The sequence below is a fragment of the Caenorhabditis elegans genome, chromosome III, assembly GCF_000002985.6.
Source record: "Caenorhabditis elegans chromosome III".
In the NCBI taxonomy this organism is placed as follows: domain Eukaryota; kingdom Metazoa; phylum Nematoda; class Chromadorea; order Rhabditida; family Rhabditidae; genus Caenorhabditis; species Caenorhabditis elegans.
The window spans coordinates 10,040,162-10,064,325 of NC_003281.10; the positions used below are offsets into that span (position 1 = coordinate 10,040,162).

The 24,164-nt window shown below is 37.1% G+C and overlaps 7 protein-coding genes and 1 non-coding gene across 8 annotated transcripts; 5 read left to right on the forward strand and 3 right to left on the reverse strand.

The window, feature by feature from the left end:
- Positions 1–19: 19 nt before the first annotated feature.
- Positions 20–9,696, reverse strand: T16G12.1 (Putative aminopeptidase-2). Its single transcript, NM_066829.4, has 30 exons — positions 9,480–9,696; positions 9,074–9,176; positions 8,582–8,697; positions 8,377–8,526; positions 8,165–8,327; positions 7,655–7,733; positions 7,505–7,584; positions 7,126–7,453; positions 6,892–7,074; positions 6,414–6,662; positions 5,990–6,363; positions 5,499–5,609; positions 5,272–5,452; positions 5,147–5,220; positions 4,775–5,098; positions 4,611–4,725; positions 4,397–4,558; positions 4,241–4,329; positions 3,777–4,196; positions 3,500–3,704; positions 3,256–3,448; positions 2,631–2,914; positions 2,332–2,580; positions 1,991–2,198; positions 1,848–1,942; positions 1,451–1,800; positions 1,261–1,395; positions 1,030–1,215; positions 389–503; positions 20–338 (listed from the first exon to the last, which is right to left on the reverse strand). Exons 1-30 carry the CDS (start codon positions 9,580–9,582, stop codon positions 90–92), a joined length of 5,673 nt encoding a protein of 1,890 aa, NP_499230.2. The 5' UTR covers positions 9,583–9,696; the 3' UTR covers positions 20–89.
- Positions 7,585–7,654, reverse strand: mir-1020. Its single transcript, NR_023963.2, has one exon. It is a non-coding gene; the product is annotated as a pre-microRNA mir-1020 (primary transcript).
- Positions 9,697–10,459: 763 nt separating the features above from the next.
- T16G12.3 (Nuclear receptor corepressor 2) lies at positions 10,460–14,208 on the forward strand. Its single transcript, NM_066830.4, has 6 exons — positions 10,460–10,779; positions 11,884–11,983; positions 12,093–12,197; positions 12,310–12,515; positions 12,674–12,827; positions 12,876–14,208. The coding sequence occupies exons 2-6, from the start codon at positions 11,906–11,908 to the stop codon at positions 12,912–12,914; spliced, it is 582 nt and encodes a 193-aa protein (NP_499231.3). The 5' UTR covers positions 10,460–10,779; positions 11,884–11,905; the 3' UTR covers positions 12,915–14,208.
- On the forward strand, positions 13,451–24,075 carry T16G12.12 (Serpentine receptor class gamma). The gene is made up of 4 exons (NM_001330965.3): positions 13,451–13,701; positions 23,134–23,521; positions 23,574–23,640; positions 23,697–24,075. Exons 2-4 carry the CDS (start codon positions 23,147–23,149, stop codon positions 23,708–23,710), a joined length of 456 nt encoding a protein of 151 aa, NP_001317782.1. The 5' UTR covers positions 13,451–13,701; positions 23,134–23,146; the 3' UTR covers positions 23,711–24,075.
- On the reverse strand, positions 15,362–15,972 carry T16G12.10 (EB domain-containing protein; the record flags this gene model as incomplete). Its single annotated transcript, NM_001268129.2, has 2 exons — positions 15,362–15,886; positions 15,934–15,972. 2 exons carry the CDS (start codon positions 15,970–15,972, stop codon positions 15,443–15,445), a joined length of 483 nt encoding a protein of 160 aa, NP_001255058.1. The 3' UTR covers positions 15,362–15,442.
- On the forward strand, positions 17,657–18,523 carry T16G12.4 (DUF2700 domain-containing protein). The gene is made up of 3 exons (NM_066831.5): positions 17,657–17,998; positions 18,050–18,266; positions 18,323–18,523. The coding sequence occupies exons 1-3, from the start codon at positions 17,684–17,686 to the stop codon at positions 18,430–18,432; spliced, it is 642 nt and encodes a 213-aa protein (NP_499232.1). The 5' UTR covers positions 17,657–17,683; the 3' UTR covers positions 18,433–18,523.
- On the forward strand, positions 19,141–19,736 carry T16G12.8 (uncharacterized protein; the record flags this gene model as incomplete). Its single annotated transcript, NM_001379876.1, has 3 exons — positions 19,141–19,413; positions 19,465–19,566; positions 19,623–19,736. The coding sequence occupies 3 exons, from the start codon at positions 19,141–19,143 to the stop codon at positions 19,734–19,736; spliced, it is 489 nt and encodes a 162-aa protein (NP_001366944.1).
- On the forward strand, positions 20,704–21,821 carry T16G12.13 (uncharacterized protein). Its single transcript, NM_001379877.2, has 3 exons — positions 20,704–20,983; positions 21,347–21,536; positions 21,593–21,821. Exons 1-3 carry the CDS (start codon positions 20,714–20,716, stop codon positions 21,691–21,693), a joined length of 561 nt encoding a protein of 186 aa, NP_001366810.1. The 5' UTR covers positions 20,704–20,713; the 3' UTR covers positions 21,694–21,821.
- Positions 24,076–24,164: the final 89 nt, after the last annotated feature.

Genomic DNA, 24,164 nt, shown 5'->3' on the forward strand with positions numbered 1-24,164 from the left:
ATAAAAATAAAAATAGCAATACACGTTTAATTATTTATTTTTTAAAATTTATTTTCAATTGCTAAATAATACTAGAAAATATTCAACATTTACAAATTAGGTGCTCCAAAATTCTTCTGAATCCACTCAAGGAACGGAGTTTTGTAGATCAACATCCAGTTGGCATTGCTATTAACTGTTAAAATTCCTTGTTTATAAATGTTCTTTTGAGCCGCATTAAGAAGATTATAATTGGAAGAATTCTGGAAATCCTTTGCCAATTCTAGTTGGTTTGAAGTTGACCAATTTTGGAACATGGCTTTGACGTATAGAGAGAAGTCAAACGGAGCATTGAGAATCTGAAAATTTGGATTTTAATATAGATAAATTATGAGATACTGGTGAGTACATCTTGAGTATTATCCAGCAAGAAATTGTAAAGAACATCTGATGAATCATCATGAACTGCAATTGAATTGAGAAGTGATGGTGGATAATCTCCACTCAGAATTGATCGAAGCATTCTGAAAATTGCATGAATTATTTTTTTCTTGAGTCAAAGGATCCCCTTATGTATGTTTTTATTTTTTTTAAAAATTAAAGATTGCTTGGCTTTTTTTGATCAGGAAAAAATTGTCAACGTCTCAAAATCTTACTAAAAATTGGAATATATTTGTCGGAGATGTTGTACAGATTTTACTGCAATTTTGCAATTTTTGTTATAACGTGATAAAAATATACTATGAAATTAAATTTTTCCAAAATTGCAGTAAAATCTGTACAACATCTCCGACAAAAATATTCCAATTTTTAGTAAGATTTTGAGACGTTGACAATTTTTTCCTGATCAAAAAAAAGCCAAGCAATCTTTAATTTTCCCAAAAAATTCAACATTTTTCATGTTGCAAAATGTTGAATTTTTCGGGAAAATTGGCACAATTATTTGAAAAATGGAAATCGTTGTCAATCTTCCAACAAAGCTTTGTTATAGGAAGTTTTGTCTTACTATTGTTTTGAATTAGTAACTTGACAATTAAACCTTAAACTAACGTCTTTTGCAAATCAAGATTTTGTACGCATCCCAGAGCATTCAAAAGATTAGATCCATCTGTTTGCAAGTAGCCAGCATTTTGTACAAACCACGAGTATAGGTTGTTCACTGTTGTAAAATCATCGATATTATTACTTTGACGAAGGCCATAACAATAAGTGGGTTGTCGAAGATTTGGATGAATTCTGGAAATAAATTCTCAATTGATATATTACTTCTTTCAAAACTACCCTGAGCACTTTCCAGTTCCAGAAAGCGAGTACTTGCATTTCAATACAAAGTTGTTGAACAAAGTTAGAGCAACCTGCCTAGATTGTCGATTAACAGCCAAGTTATTGACGTTTACTAGGAGTTGTACAATTCGACTGAAAAATTTATTTAGAGAACAATGTTTTTCTTAACTTTTTGAAACCAACTTACTCGTTTGCCCAAAGGCCATTCGTGTTCCATTGGAACTTGGACACTGCGTTTTTCGTAATTTGAATAACATAGTTTCTTACAGTATCAATTTCTGGTTGGTATTGGAATCTATTTAACATTTCAGTGAAGAACTCGATAGCCTGTTCCCATGGTGCAAGTGAATCCTCGTTTACAAGATACAATGTCAAATCCAGGAATTTTGTCATCTCCCAGCGGCCAGACTGATAGAAAAAGTTAGCATCATCGAGCAGCATTGCTCTTGTCGTAGAAGACATTGTGTTCATATTTGAGAGAAGTTGAGCCTGAATGCTATACCAGGACTTATCATCGTAGTTTATTCTAGCGAAACTCTGAAATTATTATGTATTATTTCTACAAAACTTTACACTTTTCATACCGTACTACCCGCATTATCAACTCGGTAACCAGTTGGCAATGGTCGAAGCCAAGTTGCATCGTTTCCACCGGTGAAATTCACAAACCAGTTGAAGTCTGAAAGTTTATAGATGCTTATATGTACAGAAGAATTTCATTTCTTACCTAGTGCCCCGGGGGTTTGAGTAAAAAGGGGCACATTCCAGAGAGTTTCATCGCTCATACATGATTGTTGGTTAGCTTGAACTGTAGATGTTCCACGAAGAGTGAGGGTAATGATTGGATATGAGGTTTGAAGAGTATAGGGGTCCATAAATGAAGATACATCTAGAGGTTGACCATTCCAATCGGTTATATTGTGTCTTTGTGCAGCCTGAAAATTGTACTTTTACTAAAGTAAATCTTGGCCAATTTTTGACAAATTTTTGGCATGGAAACTAAAGATTTTTTTAAATATAGTGAAGAAATAGAAGAAATTTGTCCGTTGCTTCATTTTGCACGCTTACCACAGTCAAAGAAGTCCATAAATTTCTCGGACTAGCATTAACGTATCCATATTGTGTTAGATAACTAGACAATCCTTCTTGGAAAACTGCTGGAGTCAAAACATTGTTGAGCAGATTCAAAAGAGCACTTCCTTTGTAGTATGGTTCAATTCCAAATACTGGTGGAGTATCACTGATGACTGGTTTAGCAACTCCAGGAATACAGTCGTATTTTAGTGCAATATGGTTCATGTAGAAACGGTTATAGTCCTGGAAGAAACATGAATTTCAATAAAAGACAACTTTAAGTAGCTTCTTACGATCGAATAGGCATGTTGCTCTGGGAATGTGTTATCGATTCCATTGGCAAACCAGTATTGTGCGAATCCTTCGTTTAGGAAGATATCATTCCACCAATCAAGGGTTACAATATCGCCAAACCATTGGTGCACAACTTCATGAGCTGTTGTTTCAGCTACTTCTGTTATATCTCGAGTTGTTGCATAGTCAGGATCGAACATGAACAGGCTGTACTCTCCAATGATAAGTCCCCAATTTTCCATTGCACCAGCATTCATCGTGTACTCCGGAAGTGCCATGACATCTGAAATGTGGTATTCAATTTGAGCGTGAAATCTTGAACCAAATCTTGAACTAAATCTTGAATGCATTCTTCAATTTTGCAACAGTTGGGTACGATTTTGCCAAGAATTTTCAAGTTTGATCCTGTTCTTTTCAATGTATTTCTTATGGTTACAAATTTTAAACGAGACTTATTTTAAATTAAAAAAAACATTTTTTCCAAAAAAGGTGCAACCCAACTTTTGCCAACTTCAACTCCAATTTAAACTTTTTGGGCTCAGACTTCGCACTAAAAATTGCCAGCAAATGGCTAGTATCAATTATTTGTCAAGTAATTTCTGACACATCTGAACACAAATTTACCGAGTTTCTTTAACGGGAAGTCGTAGCTGAAATAGTTTTCCATAAAATCAATTGTTCCTGCTGTGACATTGAGTGCAAATTCTCCATATTGTTCCATTCCAGACCATGTCCAAACTCTTGTTAAGACACCTGTTCGTGTTACGGTCGCCAGATTTGAGAAGTGGCCAACACAGAGAGCAAGAAGATATGTTGACTGAAAAAGTTGGGAAAGTGTTTTATTTATGAAAAAGGTTTTTCAGCTCACCATTTGATTTGTTGTTGCAAATTTGGTAGTGGTCCATCCGTTGTCATAAATTGTTCTTTGAATATCAACTTCATTTGACAAAGCAATCATGTCGGTTGGATGGAACACGCTTACTTCAAATTGTCCCTTATAGCTTGGTTCATCCCAACATGGGAGAAGTGAACGGGCGCCTGGACCTCCTTCAAAGTCAGTTGTAAATATCCATCTGGAATACTACTTATAATGAGAAAAAGTATGTTTCGAAAACTATCCTAACGTCACAATAAGTTGTACTTACCCTTTTCTATTATTCAATCCACCCAAATAGGTATTCGATGCGTCTCCTTCGTCTGGATTTTGGAAAATAAATCCTGTATACTCAATGAACAAACTGTACTGATTTGGATATAAGACAGTATTGTTCATTGTTGGAATTGTTACAGTTCCTTTATCGTAATCCTTCATCACTTTTGAAAAATCAATTGGAATTGGCGTATGGGCGTTTTCATCATTCTCGTTGTAGAGACGTATGCTTACTGGATCGAACATCAAACGATGAGCGTTAATTGTGATAGAACTCGTTGGAGAGACAAGTTGGAAAGTGACAGTTGATGTTGCCGAAAATGTCATGTTTTCATACCATTGGTAAGGTCCGGACCCCGGAATGTTTACTTGAAGGTCCAGTTTATAATATGGAAACACTGCATCTATATTTGGTCTTAAAAATTAATTACGTTGAATACGGTATTATCAGGATCCTACGTCTTTTCCCATGGTGTTTTTCCAATAACAACCAAATTATCGTACAGCCAGTTATAGGTTGGCAGAGCATAAGTACTCTTGTATTCAAACTGAAATACAGAACTTAAAATCTCTTAAAGAGACAATCCACATTAAACTATTTATGATAAAACTTACCATTAAGCTTACTCGATTTATATAAAAGTCAAAAATATCGAATTGATCATTTGTCAAAGTCAATGTATTCATCAAAGTCGAGAGTTGTCCTTCTCTAAAGTAAGAATTCCAATTATAAGTCATGGCATCCAAATAAGCATCTAGCATCGTTGAGTTGACAAGCTTAAATAATAGTGTTATTCAGAAATTACGAAAATTTGGTTTTTGTCAATACTTGAGGATTTGCCATGAAATAGTTGTACAAAACATCTGAAGCTGCGGGGTTGTATTTCAAAAATCCAAAAATAGTGGAAGGATTCAGGGTGGATGTTGTGAACAAACGAATCAATCTGAAATAAAACTATCTAATGAAAATATATTGTGCTACTTTAAACTAACACTTTAAGAGTAGCAGGGCTCTGTGTACAACTCATGCCTTCTAACAATGCCATGTATTCTTGATAGAAGTAAGGATTGGTGATGACTTCCTTATTGTACGAGTGAAGCATTTGGAAGAAATAATCTGAAGTTGCTGGAGCATATTTGGCAGCTCCACAGTAAATCGCTTTGCGGAGATTTGTTGAATACGGATTACACCATGCAGTTCCATTCAGACTGTTGATACACGCTGATTTCACATTTGCGAACATATTCAAAGTGCGGTTTTGTACATCACCAATATCATAACGAACAGCAAATGGAAGAAAAACCTCCGAGAATGTACTGAAGTTATTTTGTATATTTACTGTCATTGGATTTCTCAAAACTCACTCTGTATCCCAAATTGATGTATCTTGCCATTTTAGTTGGTTGTATGAATTTTGGAAGAAAAGTTTGTACAATCTCTAAAAAATATATTTGAGACTTCAAATAATTCATCTACAAAAGTTTTTTACCGGCACAAATTCGGCATCGATTCCATCTCTATACAGTTGAGCAATTTGTTCCAGTACTGGTTGAGCTTGGGCAAAAACTCCATAGGATGGATAGTTAGTGAACGATTGGGTGTTGAATATAACTTTTGCCAAGTCCAAAAAACGATTATATCCGAATGGGCGGTTTGCTTTCTTTTCACGTCTGAAAGTTTAAGTTATTCTGCTCGAAACAAGAATGGAAATCTTACAGCATGTAATTATATTCATCGGCAAGAAGAGTCAACTTCAAATTATCGTTGATATCGTCTTGCTTGATTAATTTCAGAATTCGATCAAAACCGATGTCGTCGTAGATGATTCTGAAGTGGTCATTCGTTGATAATTATTTGTTAAAACTGATTTCAGCCAAATTTTTGGCACATTGCCAATTAAAAAAAAACAAATTTTGTTTTTTTAAAATAATTTCGAAAATTGCTGCAAGTTCAAACTCCTATAATCTTAAGCCATTAACACTATGAACAATTCAAATGCAATTAAAATATTAAACTCTTGGAAAAAATGCTGGTAACGTCGAAATATATGTTAGGTAAAAAATGAATAATAGCCACTTTTGACTATGAATGCAGAAGTTTCAATTTTTTAAAGGATGTTTTACTGCAATATTTGGTTATTTCAACACCAAATGAATAGTTTTAAACCTTCCCACAAGACAATGCTCAACTTTTAGAATAAAACTAACCTTCCATAAGTGGCTGAAGTGATCGAAGTGAGCTCCCATTGAACAGCTCTCTTATTGGGCTCTTTGATACGTTCCTCTTGAATATTTTCATTCATATTTGCACATCCTTGTTGTCTTGGAAGCCACTGTTTATAAGGATCCGCATGTCTTAAATTGGCAGATGTTAATGGAATTGACCAAGTGTAATTCCATGGAGTTGCAGTCAAATCGGAAATATCCAAGAACGGTTCTTGGCTGAAAGTTGATCCTCCGATTTTCTGATTGTTATTGTATCGAATAAGTGGATGATTGGTTTGATGTATGTATGGTTGCATGAAATCTGTCACATTCAATGGAAGACCACACCAATCCAATATATTATTTGATTTTGCGGTCTGAAAAAATAGGGCTTACTTAATTACTCCAATTAGTTAAAAACACTTACATCAGTTAAGGTGGAGAACAAGTCAAAATCATTTGCATTTGAGTATTGCATCTTTTGTAAATATGCTCGAATTCCTTGTTTGAAAACATCAGCTCCTAGAACATCTGAAAGCATTCGAAGCATTGAAGCTCCCTTGTTGTATGTGATATCATCGAATGCAGGTCCATCCGGATAAACTAATGGATGAGCATCATATCGGACGTCTGCGGTGAGCCCAACTTGAAGCTCGTCAAGCACTTGAAGAGTGTCCTGAAATCGAATAAACTTTGCATTTGAAGAGGAACAGATTATCAATTTGTAAAAGTTATTTAAAATTTTTCTAATTTTAGATATACGCTTGTGGAGATTTACGATAAGCAGATTTCTCTGTCAGTTTTAAAATTTATTTTGAAAAATTAATGTAAAATCTTGTTGGTGTCAAATATGAGCCAACAGTCTAAAATGAAACTGAATCTAGGATTGAATCCCAAAAACTTACCAAATAAGTTGCTTGCTGTGGGTAGACAGATTTTTGTATAAAAGTCATAAAATAATCAGCGAATCCTTCATTCAAGAACAAATCATCCCACCACGCAGTTGTCACAAGATCTCCAAACCATTGATGAGCCAATTCATGACACATAACTTTAGCAGCTGCTTCCATATTTCTCGTCGTCATTGTCTAAAATCCCATTTTTCCATTTCATTTTCTACATTTTTTCAATAGAAATACCGTTGGATTATACGCAATATATTGGTATTTGTAGATTATCAATCCCCAGTTCTCCATAGCACCTGCCAAGAATTCAGGCATTCCGAGTTGGTCAGCCTTTGAGAGTGGGAATTTAATTCCAGTATACTCTCCTAATTGGTACAAGCATTCTCCAGCATTTTGAGCAGCGAACTGAAGATATTGTTCAGTTCCAGGCCATCCCCATGCTCTTGTCAAAGTGTTATGCTTATTGACATATTGAGAATTCACATAAGGCCCCACTGCAAATGCAATGAGATATGAAGACATTTTTGGTGTTTGTGGGAATGTAATTGTGCTCCATATATTACTGCAAAAAATTTAAATAAAGTCTTTAAAAATAATTGTTTGATAATCATACTCAATTTTTGTAGGTTCTGTTTCCATCATATTTGAAAGAGCAACTTGGGAAGCTGGGTATTGCACAGTGATTGTGAATTTCTGAAAGTGTCACAGAATAATTTTTCATTAATTTTAGTTGTTTTGTCTAAGATTATTCTGTAACACTTACCGCTTTGTAAGATGGTTCGTCAAGAGATGGGAAGACTTTTCTAGCGGAGAACGGTTCCATATGTGTAGCAATCATGTAGCTAAAAAGAGGTTGAGTCGAATCAAGAAATCAGTGTGAAAATATTGACTTCAGCTATCGTTTCTTGAAGTATATCAGCACTGGCTGGGCTCAGTGTTTTTTATAGACACGTAGGTGGCAGGCCCCAAAAATGTTGTTTTATGCCTACCTTGGCAATTCGACAATTATGTTGCCCAAAACATTTAACAAGTGATGAGCGATAAAAAAAGAGCTTCAAAAATTTCGGCAAATCGACTACATAATAATCAATCTGTCAAAGTACGGTACTCTTAATTAGAATTTTATTTTCCAATTTCGAGTTTTTAAAAAGCAGAGGTCGCTCCCTTAACCGATATACTCTTAATCTAACAATAAATTGTATGTTTTCTGGAGAGTTTACTTGCACAAAGTTACAGAATTTCGCCACCACTTTTCTACATTGTTTCCCCTTACTGTGTATTTCCTTGTGGATCATTATATGAAGTGTAGTAAACCCCTCCATCCGTGTATGGATTGATAATACCGGTGTAGACAAATTCGATGTTGTAAATTTGACCAGCGACCACACCATTTGCATTTGTAATCAGTGATAACTGTTGCGTAGTGTCATCTTGTGCTATAAATCTTTTCTTGTATTTTTTATCAATATACGTTCAATTCCTTACAAATTGAGTTGATTGGCACTACAGTTCCATCGATATCAACCACTTTGTAGCTTTGAATTTTAAAGTTATAGGCATTCAGAATGAATCTGTCCGATGCGACCAATGCTTCCACTTGTATCGATGCTCTTCCGTCGAATGTGAAGTTTTTCTCTGTAATACTGATGTTAACTTGCATCATTCGAAAAAGTAATAAAAAGTTTAGTACCTGGTGCATATTGAACTCCAGGGCTTGGGAAGTATGGTTGGAACCATAGACTATAGTCAATGGCATACAGATTTGGTGGGAGACGTGTTTTTGTTACATAAAGGCTTTGGCGTTTTCTGGAAATTCATTTTTCATTATTTTTTGTAATGATTATGTTTTCAGAGCACAATGAGTTCTAGAATAAAAATTTCAGAATAGTTGATAGCTGTCACATGCAAGATACGGCATCTTTACGAAACTTTTCTTATCAATTTTTGCAATAAAATTGAACATTTGAAAACAATGTTTCGAGTGATTTTTGTTCTATAACAACTTTTTTTGCCAAAACCATTTTACGTCGTAGTAAAAAAATTACGATTCCAAACTCAAATGAGGCAAAGAGTAGTGTAATTATATGTTCAATAATTTTTGCACTTTTCACCAAAATTAAAATACTGTAAATTTAAGAACTTGATTTTAAATATTTTGATTTTGAACTAAAAAAGAAATAACCTGGCTGCAAGTTTATCCTGTCTAAAATTATCTGGGTGTTCCGGCAAGATTGATGGATGATTGAATTCGACTTCTTCCAAATTTATAGTTTCAGCATGTCCCTCTGAAATGAGAAATTACTATATTGTTCCTTCTAGTCTATTTTGTAACAAGCTTAGCTTTAACGGCTCAGTGAGCCATAGTGGCAATAAAAAATGCCAAAATTCTCACATTTTCACGTTAGATTACTTTCAATTTTGGAGATCAAGTAGCTTGTTGAGTGGGACATTCTCAGCTTCACATAGAAATTCAAAATTCACAAGGGAAATTCGCACCTAGTTTAACTTTTTGTAAGCACATATAGTATCAATTTTTCAAATTATGGGGGAATGTGCAGTCTAGCGTCATTATTAAAAAGTAGACAAACCTGTGAATTCAGATTCCAAACCAACATTATTCGGTGCAGGAGCAGTGGAGATCAAGCTAAAGAGCCCAATAAAACAAAGTAAGAGAAGCAGTTTCCGCCGCATTTCGTAGTCGGCAGCACACGAAATGAAAAGAGTAGATTATACAATCCTCTCGCGATTTTATCTTTGAAATTTTGAGTTTGCTCTCCCTATTCCGGAGCACGCAGCAGCCACTGTACTTTCCTTATCGGTTTCTGGGATGTGACATCACAACGAGATGACAAACCTAATTATCAATTTTATCACTTTTGACACACTTTTAATACTAATTCCCAAAATGTCAGTTCGGGACAGAGTCCGCTAATTGGGGAATCGGTAGTGATGCTGGAGAATCTCTAGAGCATTTAATGAAGATTACAGTTTTTAAAAACAAATGTTCGCAAATACCGCAAAACCGATTTAAATCCAATTTATGGTTTATGATGTGATTTTTTGGTTCTCCTTCCAGAGTTTCTAGTAATCAAAAGATAGTAATGACTTTTAGTCTCACTGATGACTGGTTCAAGTGCTAAGTCATCAATTTTTTATAATTACTTCATGTTAAAAATTTAGTGAATGATGGAAAAATATCAGTGGGCATTTTTTTAAAAGATATTTTATAGTAGTTCAAAAACCCCATAAATGTTGTCACTTGGGCTCCGCAGAGCCCGTCCGTCCCAACTTTGCGGATATAGGCGCTTGGTCAGGTTCACCCACGAACCCACAATCACCATCCGCATGAGTCGCTCACTCTCTGTTCCATTCGTTCACTCAGAAACATTCCATTCTTTAATTAATTAAATATTATTATTTGAATTACCGCCATTTGCGTATTTCCTAATGCAAGTGCGCCCCCCCCCCCCGCACACTCGCGTTATTGCGGAGCGTCGTACTCCCGTAAATCCACACAAATATTCAGATGCCTTTTTAGGCCAACTCATTCAGTCTTCACACGTTTCACCACGGATGCCACCCGTCCCCACGTCATCCGTTTGTTCCCGTTGATAATTCCATTTATTTATTCAATAATAAACTTGGATTTATCTAAAAGTGTACTGTTATTCCCTCTGCACCGCTCATCGTCATCCGCCGTTCGTTCAAGCTCCGTGTCCTCCGCGCGAACACACATTTCGCCGTTCTCACCCGTTGGGTCTGACTCCCCAGCGACTGCGGGTGTCAACATTGGTGCATCGACCTAACCGGCTCGTGAATCACTAAGTTCCGAGCCGGAAACGGATCCAGAGTCAGGGAGGCACGTGGCGCGGCTTCCAGCGGTCAGAGGTAAGTCGATTTCTTTCAATTATCGCCTTTTCTAGGTTCATTTTCGACTATCCCATTCGAAAATGGATCTTTACAGTCATAAAAAGCTAAATTTTGACTCTATCATGCTCAAAATCTGGTTTTATTTGTCAATTTTCGAAAAAATTTCGACTCTCCCGCTCGAATTTCGAATATTTGTCGTCCTCCAATTCATTTTCGTTTTTTCACACACGAATCTGGATTTTCTACGTGTAATCTTGATTCCAATTCGATTATCACACTCGCAACTGGTATCATTAGCCTTTTATCGCTCTCAATCACGAGTTTTCCGCGTTAAAATAGCTAAAATTGGTCAAAAAATCTTGCGTAATCTTGCGTAAACTCGATTCTGAAGAGAATCTCCCCCCGGAGCATCCTTCTCTGAAGAATCTCGATGAAACTACCCATTTTTCGTCGTTTTCAGCTCAATTCCCTTTGCTTCGTCATAAAATGTGCTAAAAATTCAGTCAAAATCTGAAATCTAGGCTCAATGTCTCTGCTCGGCCCTCCCTTCCGCGTTTAGATAATTTTATGTCGACAGATGATGCAATTTCTAGGATTAGCTGAAGTCAAATTGCGATTTATCGCATTTTTGTCGTCATTTTCGTGTTCAAAGGACTTGTTTTCTCAAGAAAACCGCGTGGCGGGTCCATCCTCGTCGATTTATCTCTTTTCAGCAGAGATTTCCTCCAAAATCTTCGTTTTTGCACAAAATTTCGATAAAAATGATCTGAAAATTCAATTTTCCCTCGATATCTCCGCAAATTTATCTTTTTTCCAACGATTCCATCACAAAATCCACTGAATCACCTCTCAAAACCTTCAACAGTTGGAATTAAGATTCTTCGAGGAGTACGGTACGCAACGGTGTATGCACAGATTCTGTGTACACCGCGACGCGCAACCGCACACTCGCAATTTCGAAATCGAATCCCAAAATCTTTCGTCATGATTTTCGTCGATTTTCGAATATTTTTCGCATTTCTTTTTGCATTTTAATGATTTTTTATTAAATCTAAACATTTTCCGTCGATTTTTTACGTCTCCTCCTCCTGAGACTCGTAATTAATTCGTTTTTTCTTTCAGAAAACTACTTGCTCGACGGAAAATGTCTTCAAGACCCCCATTCGGCATTGTCAAGCCGTCCAAACCAACAGGCAACCCTTCAAGCGGCTCCTCCGACTTGGTAAGAACTTAATTATTTATTTCGTTATTGTCAAAAACGTAAAGAAAAACCTTGGTCGCAGGGGAACCCCTGACCTATTTTTTTCCGAAATAATTAACTTCTTTTACAGGATTCCACCGCTGAGCCTTCACCTCACGAGCGCAGAATGGATTCCCAAAGAGCATCGTCTGGCTCGGACGTCCATGGCCACCCTTCTCTCGGATCACAGAGCCATGTAAGGATTTTATTTTTTCAAATATCGTATCTCAAAAACGTAAAAGAAAACCTTGGTCGCAGGGGAACCTCTCGCCAATTTTTTTCCTGAAAATAATAAAACTCCTTTGCAGAACTTAACTTCTGCTCAGTCCGAAGGCCGCAATGCTCATAAGGATCTTCACGAGCGCCATGTCCATCCTTCACAAGGATATCAACGTCATGGATCCAAGGCTCCAGCTCATGGTCACCCTTCAAGCCAAGGAGCACGAAGGTCCCAACACGAGTTGTCAAACTTCCCGAAACTTCTGGCCAACCTTATGCAGGATACAAAAGCCACGTAAGATTTTAATTCAAAATCCCACAGCGATTTCAAAAATCAAAAAATTCGCTGATCACAGGGAATCCATCTTCAAATTTTCCCATGGAATAATTAATTTCTTCTTCGGGAGGTTTCAGCGTAAAACAAATCCTCTCCAACAGAGCTTTTAATTGCAGGGCATCTGCCAGTTGTGCATCCAATCAGGACACGCTACAACCGACTGCTTCCACTATGTCGGATGGAGAGCCCGAAGAGGACAAGGTGAAGCTCTGTGGAAACCGCCTGGAAGTCGGAGTCACCGACAATCTGGCCGGCACTCAGCGCCGCAAGGTGAGATATAGCCAACATCCTAATGAAATTCCACCCTCATTTCTTTAGGAACAACAACAGCTGCAAGGCGCTCAAGCCAAGAAGTAGCAGGCCCCACAGCGCGATGTCAACCTGAGCGAGTTTGCTACAAATATAAGCTCTATCATGGCTCACCTTCTTCGCGAAGATAGAGCAGAGTCCAGAAATATCAAACTCTTGGGCTACGTCTGGGATTCTAGCGACATCATCTATACGTTGTCTACAGATAATTCCATCTTGGACATTGATCACCAACCCAAGAGAGAAATAGCCTTCACACACTCTCTCTTAAATATATCAAAAATCGTAAACAGAATGATACCAATCAGGTGCTCAATGTTTCCGGGCAAGTCTTGGAAGGACCCCAATAACCTCAAGAGGCCTTCCATTGCGAAAGTTCATAGAACCAATCACGCGAACGAACTTCGCACCGCTAGGTTCAAAGCAAACGAAAAGTGCTACCTACTCTCCGTATGCCAGCTTATCTCACTTAAAAATCCTACTTTCCAAGGATTATCAGACTCTCTCAACTCACCAGGAGACAAAAAAGTGGCCGCAGAAAAGCACACCTGCGAAGATCGCACACGACGGCCAACATTCCCGCTCGATGCGTTCTGCAGTACCCCGAACGAACAATACGAGACAATGCTACTCATCGCAAAATCACGTACTCTATCAGCCCGTATGAACGTCAAGATGCTCCACTTCCCCCTTGGACTTCTTGCTTTGGAATTTGACGGCATCGACTCCGACATGCCTAATCCAGACTTCCATGACAATGTACTTGGATACAGAGATCCTCACACGACGACTCCTGATTCATCATCAGATCACGCCGCGGCCAACCTTCCACCAGGTAGAACCCGAGACTACATTCCTCGAAAGGCCAAGGCGCCCTATATCAATTATGTACACAGTCTGTCAGTCATGGTCGAGCCTCTGCCCTCCCCCCCGGAGTGTTGTCACTTGGGCTCCGCAGAGCCCGTCCGTCCCAACTTTGCGGATATAGGCGCTTGGTCAGGTTCACCCACGAACCCACAATCACCATCCGCATGAGTCGCTCACTCTCTGTTCCATTCGTTCACTCAGAAACATTCCATTCTTTAATTAATTAAATATTATTATTTGAATTACCGCCATTTGCGTATTTCCTAATGCAAGTGCGCCCCCCCCCCCGCACACTCGCGTTATTGCGGAGCGTCGTACTCCCGTAAATCCACACAAATATTCAGATGCCTTTTTAGGCCAACTCATTCAGTCTTCACACGTTTCACAACGGATGCCACCCGTCCCCACGTCATCCGTTTGTTCCCGTTGATAATTCCATTTATTTATTCAATAATAAACTTGGATTTATCTAAAAGTGTACTGTTATTCCCTCTGCACCGCTCATCGTCATCCGCCGCTCGTCTATGCTCCGTGTCCTCCGCGCGAATACAAGCTTTCGCCGTTCTCACCCGTTGGGTCTGACTCCCCAGCGACTGCGGGTGTCAACAATAAATTTGTGATATTCATCAGGGTTGGGCAGCAAACGATTTTTCCTGGTAAATCGGCAATTGGCAAATCGCCGGAATAATAAACTTCCGGCAAATTGTTGACTTGCCGAATTTGCCGGAAAAATGGCAATTGCCGAAAATTTTAAAATTTTGGTTTTGCACATTTTTTTTTGGAAATTTCCGAATTTACATTTTAATCGGCAAAATTGCACGCACCCTGTTCCTACATCTATTTTGAAAAGTAAGCAAGTTCTATGAAAATAACTAGAGAAAACGGGAAAAACTTCAAAGAGGAACAGTTTTAAGTTTTTCCGTCTTTTAAAAAATCCCTCTAGAACCCTCCGGCAAATTGATGTTTGGCAAACGGTAAATCGGTAATTTACCGAAAATTAAAATTTCCGTCAAACCGGCAAAAACCGGTATTTGCCGATTTGCCGAGTTTGTCAACAAAAAATTTGCCGAACGGCAATTGCCATCTACCCCTGATATATAACACTCCAGAATGTTTGGATTCTTGAAAACTTTCTGGAAATTGTATTGATTTTCAGCACCCCTTCCCTTTTTCAAAAATCACATCAGTTCCATTTTCAACCTTTCTTTTCCAAAATCTCATCATTATTTGCCGTACTAGTCGGCTTGCCAAAGTAATTGATCATTACAGTACCCCATGAAAAGTGTTATTCACATGTGTGCTCACATTGTACTTTTTTTTTGCAAAACCGTCCGTTTGGGAATTAATGGGATTTTTATTTGTGGTGCTAGAGTACGGTAAAAATTGAATTTTAAAAGTAGTAAGTGAGTGTTGACCTTTCCAATACAAAGAAGTTTTTCTTTTAAAGAACAATTAGCATTCAAATTTGTATACAATTCTTCTGTGAGCTCTTTTGTCAAAGAGTTGAAATAATAAAAAATGTACCAGCGGAGATGACAATTTGAATTTTCTTGAGAGTTTTTAATAATTTTTCCATTCCCCCCTTATTGTGCTGCAATTTTTCAAAGCAACTGCTCTTAAGATACCGGTTTAATTTTCAAAATATTTATTATAGCAACACCAAACTCATTTAGAACATGGAATCATTAATGGACGTCAAAGTCGCTTATTCAGTATTCAGAGAAGAACGAATGCCGGTTGTAAGGTTTGCAGACACCGCCGACCCAAACGGTACCCTTCGGACATGTCATTGGACTTGGTGCAAAATGTCTACTCTGCTCACATTTTCCATCAACGAAATTGTATCCATTTGGACATTGAGTTCCAAAAGAAAACTTTCCACTGAATCCATTTTTCACGACGCACTTCCTCCCAATACATACAGCATTATCTCCACAATCATCGTCGGTAAGGCAGATTACTCCGAATTTCATATGCTTCATGAAGTCATGTTGAAGAGTAGACCAATCTTCTTCACGGCGTGGTGGTCTACAAGTTCCTCTATCACAATATTGTCCGATCTGACATCCATCACGACAATCATGCATCTTATAGAACATACAGTGCCCTCCGGGGCAAAAAGCAAGAACAATGCTGATTGAAAGCAAAACTATCTGAATTTGTGTATTAATTAGAAGGAAGTGTATAGATTAAAACTCACCAAGGCGCTCTTCATGATGATAGCAGCTATAGTGAGCATCTACATTCAGAGAAGACCTTTGTAGGAAAAATTATAATTCGATTAGAACCCTATATGGGAATCGTTTGTCGTTTCCATTGCTGTGAACTTCTAAGCGCGACGTTTTCTTTTAGATGAAACAAATGGATCCAACAAAGTTGGTAGAATGTCAATGTGCATTTATTTCAGAAGTTGTAAACAATGCTGTACCTATGCTGAAATACCGAAAGCAAAAACTGAAAAGTGCAAAACGCTACGAAAAATTCAACTTAAAAAATATATAATATCAACTTTGTTTTCCAAATTTGGCTCAAAAATGTCAGTAGGAGTACAGTAGGATTACTGTAGTTTGGGAAAATTGAGTTCTTGTCTTTGGAGGGATTTTGGGTTTTATGTTAGTGGGCGATAATGAAAGCGCTTAAAATTTGAAAAAATATGGAATGTTCTAGGGTTTTCTTGAATTCCGCAAAAAAGAGCAGCTTGTATTCTTATAATTTTTTGAGTCCCATCAAATTACTTCCATTTACTTCTAAGTAGATGTTAAAGAACGTTATGAAGTTCTTGAACCCTTGGATATGTTTATGTGAGTGTTTCTCTAAGTTTCCTTTGTTTGTACGGTTCATCAACACGGACAGTCTGTTATTCGAATGCATCACTTTTATTACAGCGCAGAGCACAACGGGAGACAGACACACCATTCTCTTCGAGATCGCATTGCTGCGTCAAAAGGTTGTAAAACATAATCAATATCGTTTATTCGCTGTTGTTGTTTGTTCATTTTGCATGGCCCGCCAATTAGATGTTTTGATAGAGCGTTTATTTTTGTCTCATTTACCTCATCATTTATCCGAGTTTCGTTTAATTTTTCTTTTTTTTTTGGTTTTGTGATATTTTCTACAGGAGTATTAGCAAGATAAAAATTGACGGTTCAAAGTTTAATCTGGCAATGCGAGATATTTCCTTTCGTTGTCAGTTCAACTTGGCGGAATCGGTAGATCACAAGAACGGGAGATGCAAAAATTCCAACAACATAAAACATGTTTCATATTGTATCCCATATTAGATCTGCTTTCTCATGATCATCACAGGTTTTCCGATATGCTGATTAGAGCAGGATTTTTTCTTTTATTTTTTCCTCGCTAATAGTAGTTTAAATTTTCCTTGGAAAAACCATCAAACCCCAGATTAGACTACGTTTAAATTTCAAAAAGTATTTTTTTTCTATTTTTTCTGGAACATGTTGTGTTTCTTGTTTCCTTAATTTTTTCTCTCTTGTTTCCTTTGTTTCTTGTCTGGTTGCAAGACTAATTTCCAAACATTTGATATCGATTGCCCCTAGACGACCTTGCGATTTCCCATGTGCACAATTCTTCTAATCTCCACCTTTTTACAACCACTGTAAGACAGAGCGTCCTAGTCCGTTCAGCGTTCTATCTCTTTCAAGACCAACCATTTCCCTTCTATTCATTGTCGTTCTTTACTTTTCCAGAAGAAATATTGAATGATTTTCGTATCATTTCGAAATTTTCTTTGACCATTAGCTCCCTTTCTTTATCAATTTTATCTGAAAGGCTCCACATGATGTTATTGGAATTTTGAGAAAAAATAAAACTTTTCCTTTCAACTATTTCATTTATTTTCCTGTTTCCTCTTGCTCATAAATATCGCACAGTCTTTCCTTCTAAATTCTAACAATCTCCCTCCTTTTCAGATTCAAACTTCAGTTTTAAACATGGAAATGGCATCAATGGATACTTCCCAGGACGAGCTGGTGAACGAGATCAGCCAGAATGTTCAAATGAGATTCGGCACTCTATTCAATCAGAAACCAACATTATCCGATCGCGTTCAACGCTTCGCCCCGGGGCTGGCTCTTCAGATTTTCATTCTCGCCAAGTTTTCCTTCGTCTTCTACTTGGCATTTGAACGTCCATGGCACACAAAGGAAACTCCATTTGTTCTGGTCACGCTGGCTATCAATACAATCGTCTTGATTTCTGCCATCACTCAGGACTTTTGCACTTTGATTCTTACCTGGATCATCACGGTAAGCAGGTTTTTAAAGTAGTTGCTAGTAATCACATTTAACTATTTTCAGTGCTCCCAGCTCATTCTCTACGTCTTTCTCCTAATCGTCATTCCAATTTTTCTCACCGATTACTTTGCATCAGAAGCTCAAAGATACATGAATTATCCACACGAATGGAAAGTCTTCAAAGATTTCATCAATTACGAGTCGAGCGAAGAGCGTCGTTTCAGACAAGAAATTGAATACGGATTCGGTATTGAAATGGTTCTCGTCTGCATGGTCTTTGGTAAGTTTAAAGCATTCTAGTTTGTCAGAAAACTTATAAATGTACGTTTTTTTCAGTGATCGGAGTCCAATTCGCTCTTCTCAACGCAACTCTCAACGCCAAACTTGATCATTCGACGCGCCAGAAGCAAGTCAGAGAGAAGAGAAACTCAGTCTATTTGATCTAGAATTCATTATTTGATTCTTTCCATTACAAACCTTTTCCAATTTTGACAATGATAACGATACTCAATTTAATAAATAATGTTCTTAATGAAATACGCACACTTTTCCTAGAGTTTCTAGAGCCTTCTAGATATTTCATATTTTAATAGTAGTTCCCGGATGTTTCTAAATATTTCTATAAATTTCTAAAACCTCCCAGAACCTTCCAGGGACTTATGAGACTTTCCAGATATTATTGAGACTTCCTAAAAGAGTCCAGAAGTTTCTCGAACTTACTCACACATTCCAGAACTTTTTTGAAGTTTTCCCCTCTAGCATTTAGTTTTTTTTCGCCAAAATTTTTATCAGAATGTTGTTAATGTTACTGACAAATTTGGTGTTCTGAATGCGGTTTTTTATTCTAAGAATTGTGGAATAAATTAAACAAAATCTCCAGAAGATACATCTCAGTGCAAGACTAATTTTAAAAACCGGTATATCAATTTGGAACATCGAGCGGAATCATATTAACACATTATAAACTGTACAATAAATTTGTTTCCACGAATGGTTTTTGATTATTGTCATGTAAATTCATGTATCATTCAAAACTGAACAATATTCCCATAACGGTTTATTGTCCTGCAGGGTCTTCGCCTCGTTCCTCGGCGTTTTTATCATTTTCCATACAGCAGCTCGCCCTCTGCTTCTATTGATTTTTATTTTCGAGAATGAACTTATACAAAAACCCACTCATCAGATCTCAATCGGTTCCTGCTCTCAAGATCAATTATACTTCCCCACCACCTCGGGCTTATAGCCTCGATGAGCGTCAAAAAGGTGTTGAGTGCTTTGCCATGTTGGGATGGGTTGCCACATTCCCAGCAATGATAATTTCCAGTCAATTCGGATTCCTATCTATTCCGCTTTTCTATAATATTTTAATGTATTATTCAGCAAGCTCAACTAATGTGAAAACTTTGGAATGTGCTCAGAAGTGTTCGGTAAGAATTTGAACTTATTCTTAAAATAGTAAAACTTGCAAAACTTTACAGAAGTATGGGATTGTTGTAGCGATTGGGGCTAGTTCTGCATTAATCGTCTGGCTGTTCGTTGATCCTCCAGAAACGCAAGGATTACTAGAATATTTAATAATGGTTCTTGTAATTTATAATTTTATTCTGGCATTTGGTAATTCTCAGTTTTTTTGAAGCGCAATATGTGTAGCTTATTCATGATGCAGAAAATTCATGATGCAGAAATGGACACTCAAGGAGTTGATAGAAAAGAGGAAGGAGCTTACAGTTTGCGAAGTTTGACTTTTTAATACAATTCAATTTATTTTTTCATTAAAACTTGTTAATTGTTCACGTGGTTTTCCCAATGATTCGGTTTTTTATAAGTTTTTCAAATAAATATTTAAATATATTTTCTTTAGTTTCAAAGTTTGTTAAATTCTTTACAGTTTTGCAAAATATCTAGCCCTTCTCAGTGCGACAAAATGTTTGGAGAAAATGCAGACATAGCAAGGTTTTTAGTAATTTTTCTCAGAAAAGACAAACCAGATTAAAAGTTACACGGAGATGATGCTTATGTTCGGACTAAGTCACCACAAAAATTTGAATGGCTAAAATCAACCCTGAAAATATATTATGTACCATCTGAAAATTTCAGGAGATTTTTCACTAGCTTGGAGACTGATAGAATAGCTCCAATAACAAGTTTTTTGCAGAATTGTTCATGATTTTAAAGTTGTTTAACCTAGAACAGAAATTTGAGTTTTTGAAAAATTACATTTTCTTTTAAAAAAAATCCCAAAATTTTTCATCAAAAACTTTCAAAATATGTTTTTCTGGATTAAAATTGCCTCCAAACTAGTTTTAAAAAGGCATTTTAAGTATTTCAGACCGGGATAATGATTTTTCAGGTGTTCACAGTTAAGTTTTGCCGCTAAAATTTTTGTGGTGGCATAATATATATTGTCTGAACATAAGGTTACGAATGGCATATGTTTCTATTTGAACTTCTTCCTTGCTAGAATTCAAGAAACTTGGAGTTTGGGTAAAAGTTTATTATATCTGTTAATGGAAGTTATGCTCGTTTCCGATAGTTTACAATTACTAGATTATCAAATGTACCCCCACATCGACAAATAATACGAGAGTCTAGATAACCTAGTCGATACATTATTTGCCACCCAATTTCCCAGGGAACAACTATCGAACGCGCGCGCGCGCACTGTTGGTCCTCCCTTTCATTTTTACTCATCGGTCTATTCTTATTCTATTTTCTTCTTCTCTGAAAATGTGCACAGTTGCCTACGAAAAAATGGACGTTGGAGTTGAAAATGTTTCAATTTTCCGTCGACTTCAAAAAGTTGACTTTCGTGTCTGGTTCTTCATGTTTGTCATTGGAAGTATTGCATTTGACGTCACAAAATTGGAATATTTGGTACAATATGGATTGGTACGCCACACAATTCATATTCCAATTTGTTTGATTTTCAATGGGATTCCACTTTATGCTTCTGTTTCAAACAATCTTTCCGTATTTTCCTTCATCAAGGCGTATTCGGTAAGTTAAAATTATAGCTTAAATCTAGGGTTAATATAGGAGCGTCAAGGCCTGCCTGCCTTGCGGTTTAGACTTTGCATTTTGTCAAAATACAGTATTTTTATAAAAATTTTAACGTATCAACAAAAAATATTGTTCTCGTTTTTGAGGTCATTTTATTTTAAAATTGTTCAAATTAGTTTTTTTTTCAAAACTAAACGAAAAACTATGTAAAAAGTCAAAATCGGCGCAAACTAGATAAGTTAAAAATAAATCTAGAACGGCGCGACGCTCCAGGTTTTAGGCAGGCATTGATGCCGCCCCTGCGCTCACCTGCTAGCTAGCTAGCCAAAGCTCTTGTAAACTGAAACTTTTACATTTCAGACATTCTTCCTTCTTGTCTCTACAATCATCGCTACACTGGGCCCTATTTGGATAATCTTCGAGTTCAACACGGGAGCTCCAGAACAGATTCGATTGGTTATGGAACATGGTGACACTCATGAAATGGAATTTATTCAACGCCTTGGTTACTGTATTCTCTTTGAGCTCACTTTGATTTTGGATGCCGGGTGTGAGTTTTTGAGCTCATGAATGAGACTAGATTCTATAGGAAAGAAATATTTTCAGTTTATGCAATTCAAATGTTCTTGGCGCGGAGCGTGATTCGTGTGATCAAATCTGAAAAAAAAGATGCTCCTGTGGAAATGAATGCATTCAATGTTGTCTGATTGTTTTACTGCTGTTTTACTCTTGAAATTTAAAATTTTCCACTGAAACTTATGTATTTTTGAAATTTCCTTTTCCCTACACCTTTTTTTGCTCAATTTTTCCAAAATCGTAATAAAATTGTCTTCAGAACAAGTTATTTGCTCAGCTATACTTTCGAATCTAGACACTTCGATAACCCATTCTATGTGTCTTTTGAGGGTACGGAAAACAGGTGCCAACTGTACAGAAATGCAGCTGTTTTGTATGTTATCTAGTGTCTGCGGCTATGTTTGAAAAGGGAGAGGAACCTTTTGAAAATAAAAATTGAAAACATTGTCAAGATTCGATTAGATTTACAACTCAACCACTGTAACTTTCGACAGGAAATAACTATTCCCAATTCAATTGGCAAAATGCCGGAATTGAAAACTTCCGGAAAATCGGCAAGTTGCCAGAATCAAAATTTCCGGCAAATCGGCAGACTGCTTTGAAATTTTCGGGAAACTGTGCCTTTGCATACTTTTTTTTTGGAAATTTCAGATTTTCAATTTTAATCGGCAAAATTGTACGCATCCTATGAATGTTCCTACATCTATTTTGAAAAATTAGCAAATTCTATGAAAATATATTTTTAAAAAATGAAAAAAAAAAGTCAAAAGGCCCAGTTTTAAGTGTTTCCGTCTTATAAAAAATCCCTCTAAAAACTTCCGGCGAATTGTTGTTCGGCAAACGGCAAATCGGCAATTGCCGAAAATCAAAATTTCCGGCAAATCGGAAATTGCCGGAAATTAACATTTTCGGCAAACCGGCAATTTTCCGATTCTCAACTACCAATACTCCTTTTTTAACTTCACCTAGTTAGTCATAGCTCCGTGATTGTCTTGATCACTCTACACATCCAGTTTCTCTCTCTTTGCAACAGTATTTCATTGTCAGTCTCTCACTTTTCCATGATCTCTCTCTAAATGGGGGTGTGTCCAGAGGGCCAAGTGGGTGGAGCCTGGAGTAAGGGGTCATGGCGCCTTGGTTGTTGAACAGACATTCACTTTCTGCCTTTGACACTCGCCTTTGGTTCAGATGTTTTGAAGTCTGTACTTTTATTTTCAAATATTTATTTTGAGATCGTTATAATTACCGTATTCCCCCTCTGCATATACTGAGAGCCACCGCAAAGCCTTGCATTTAATACTCGAAGTGTTGCGATATCTCCTAGAAAAATACGGTACCGGGTCTCGCCACGACTATGCCATAAAGAATACTGTAGTTTCTAACCTAAACGCGCATGCAAGTTCAGGTCACGCCAATTAGTGGAAATTTTGCAGAGTGGTTTTAAATTATAGTAATCTTTAAAGGCACACACTCTTTTTGAGATTCACAAAAATTGTCGTGTCGAGACCGGGAACCGTATTCTTGCAACGAAAATTGCTCCAATCTTAAATCTTAATATGTATGTTTTTCAGCAACAAAAGCATCATGACCATCCCCTCGAAGATCTTGGCGAGCAAACCTCCAGATGCTCAAAAGGAGATCAAGATTCAAATGCCAGTCAAGACCAATCCTGTCTACAGAGCCCGCACCAACACCTTCCCTCTCTTCTTCGGACTTCATTACCAGCATCGCAGCACTTTCCGCCTAATCTGTGATATTCTGTACCTCGCTATCTATGCTCACCTATTGGAATGTATTGCTGTCTACGCGATCAACTACATGTATCCAAATCTATTGTGGGAAACCTTCGGATACACAATCCCAAGAATCCTGCAAATCCTGCTCGTGTTCCACAGCATTCCAGTGATCGGATCTTTGTCAAGAACAGTTTTCGGATGCCGCATGTCTGTATTTTTCACGGTAGGTTGAAGTAATCGACACCATTAATTATTGAAACCTTTTGGATGATCAGAACAGATTCCATAATGAAACTGTCACAGGAACGGCCACTTTTCTCTTCTCAGTTGCTTATATGATTGGTACGGGCTCACGTGCATCTTCCGCGTCATCCTAATCTTACTATAACTATTTTCAGCATCCACTTCCTGAATCAGATTCTTCTGGTTCATGTCATCAGACAAAACAACCGCCGTTTCAAAGCTGCACCAACTCTCCGCCGTGTTGCCTAATTATTCTCACTATTTTTTTAAAACACATGTATTAATTGATTTTCTCCTTGTCCAATTTCACATTGCACCGAAATTTATCGAAAACATTTGTTTTCCTACCCGTTCGAATCGGTTTCCCTTTTACGAAAAATCTTTTTTTTTTCTATTTGTCTCAGAAACGGACATTTTCTCACAAAAGAAATACTTTTTTAAAATCCAAATCGGGAAGTGTGAGGCATCCAAAACTATTAACATGGTCTCGAAGAATATTGATTCATCAATGAAATTCTTATCTGTGTTAAATTTGTATGACTCATGTTCAGAAATAAATATAAACATTCATTTATAAATTAAACGCCTCGAAACAACGAAAAAAAAATCAAGCCTGGCCGAGG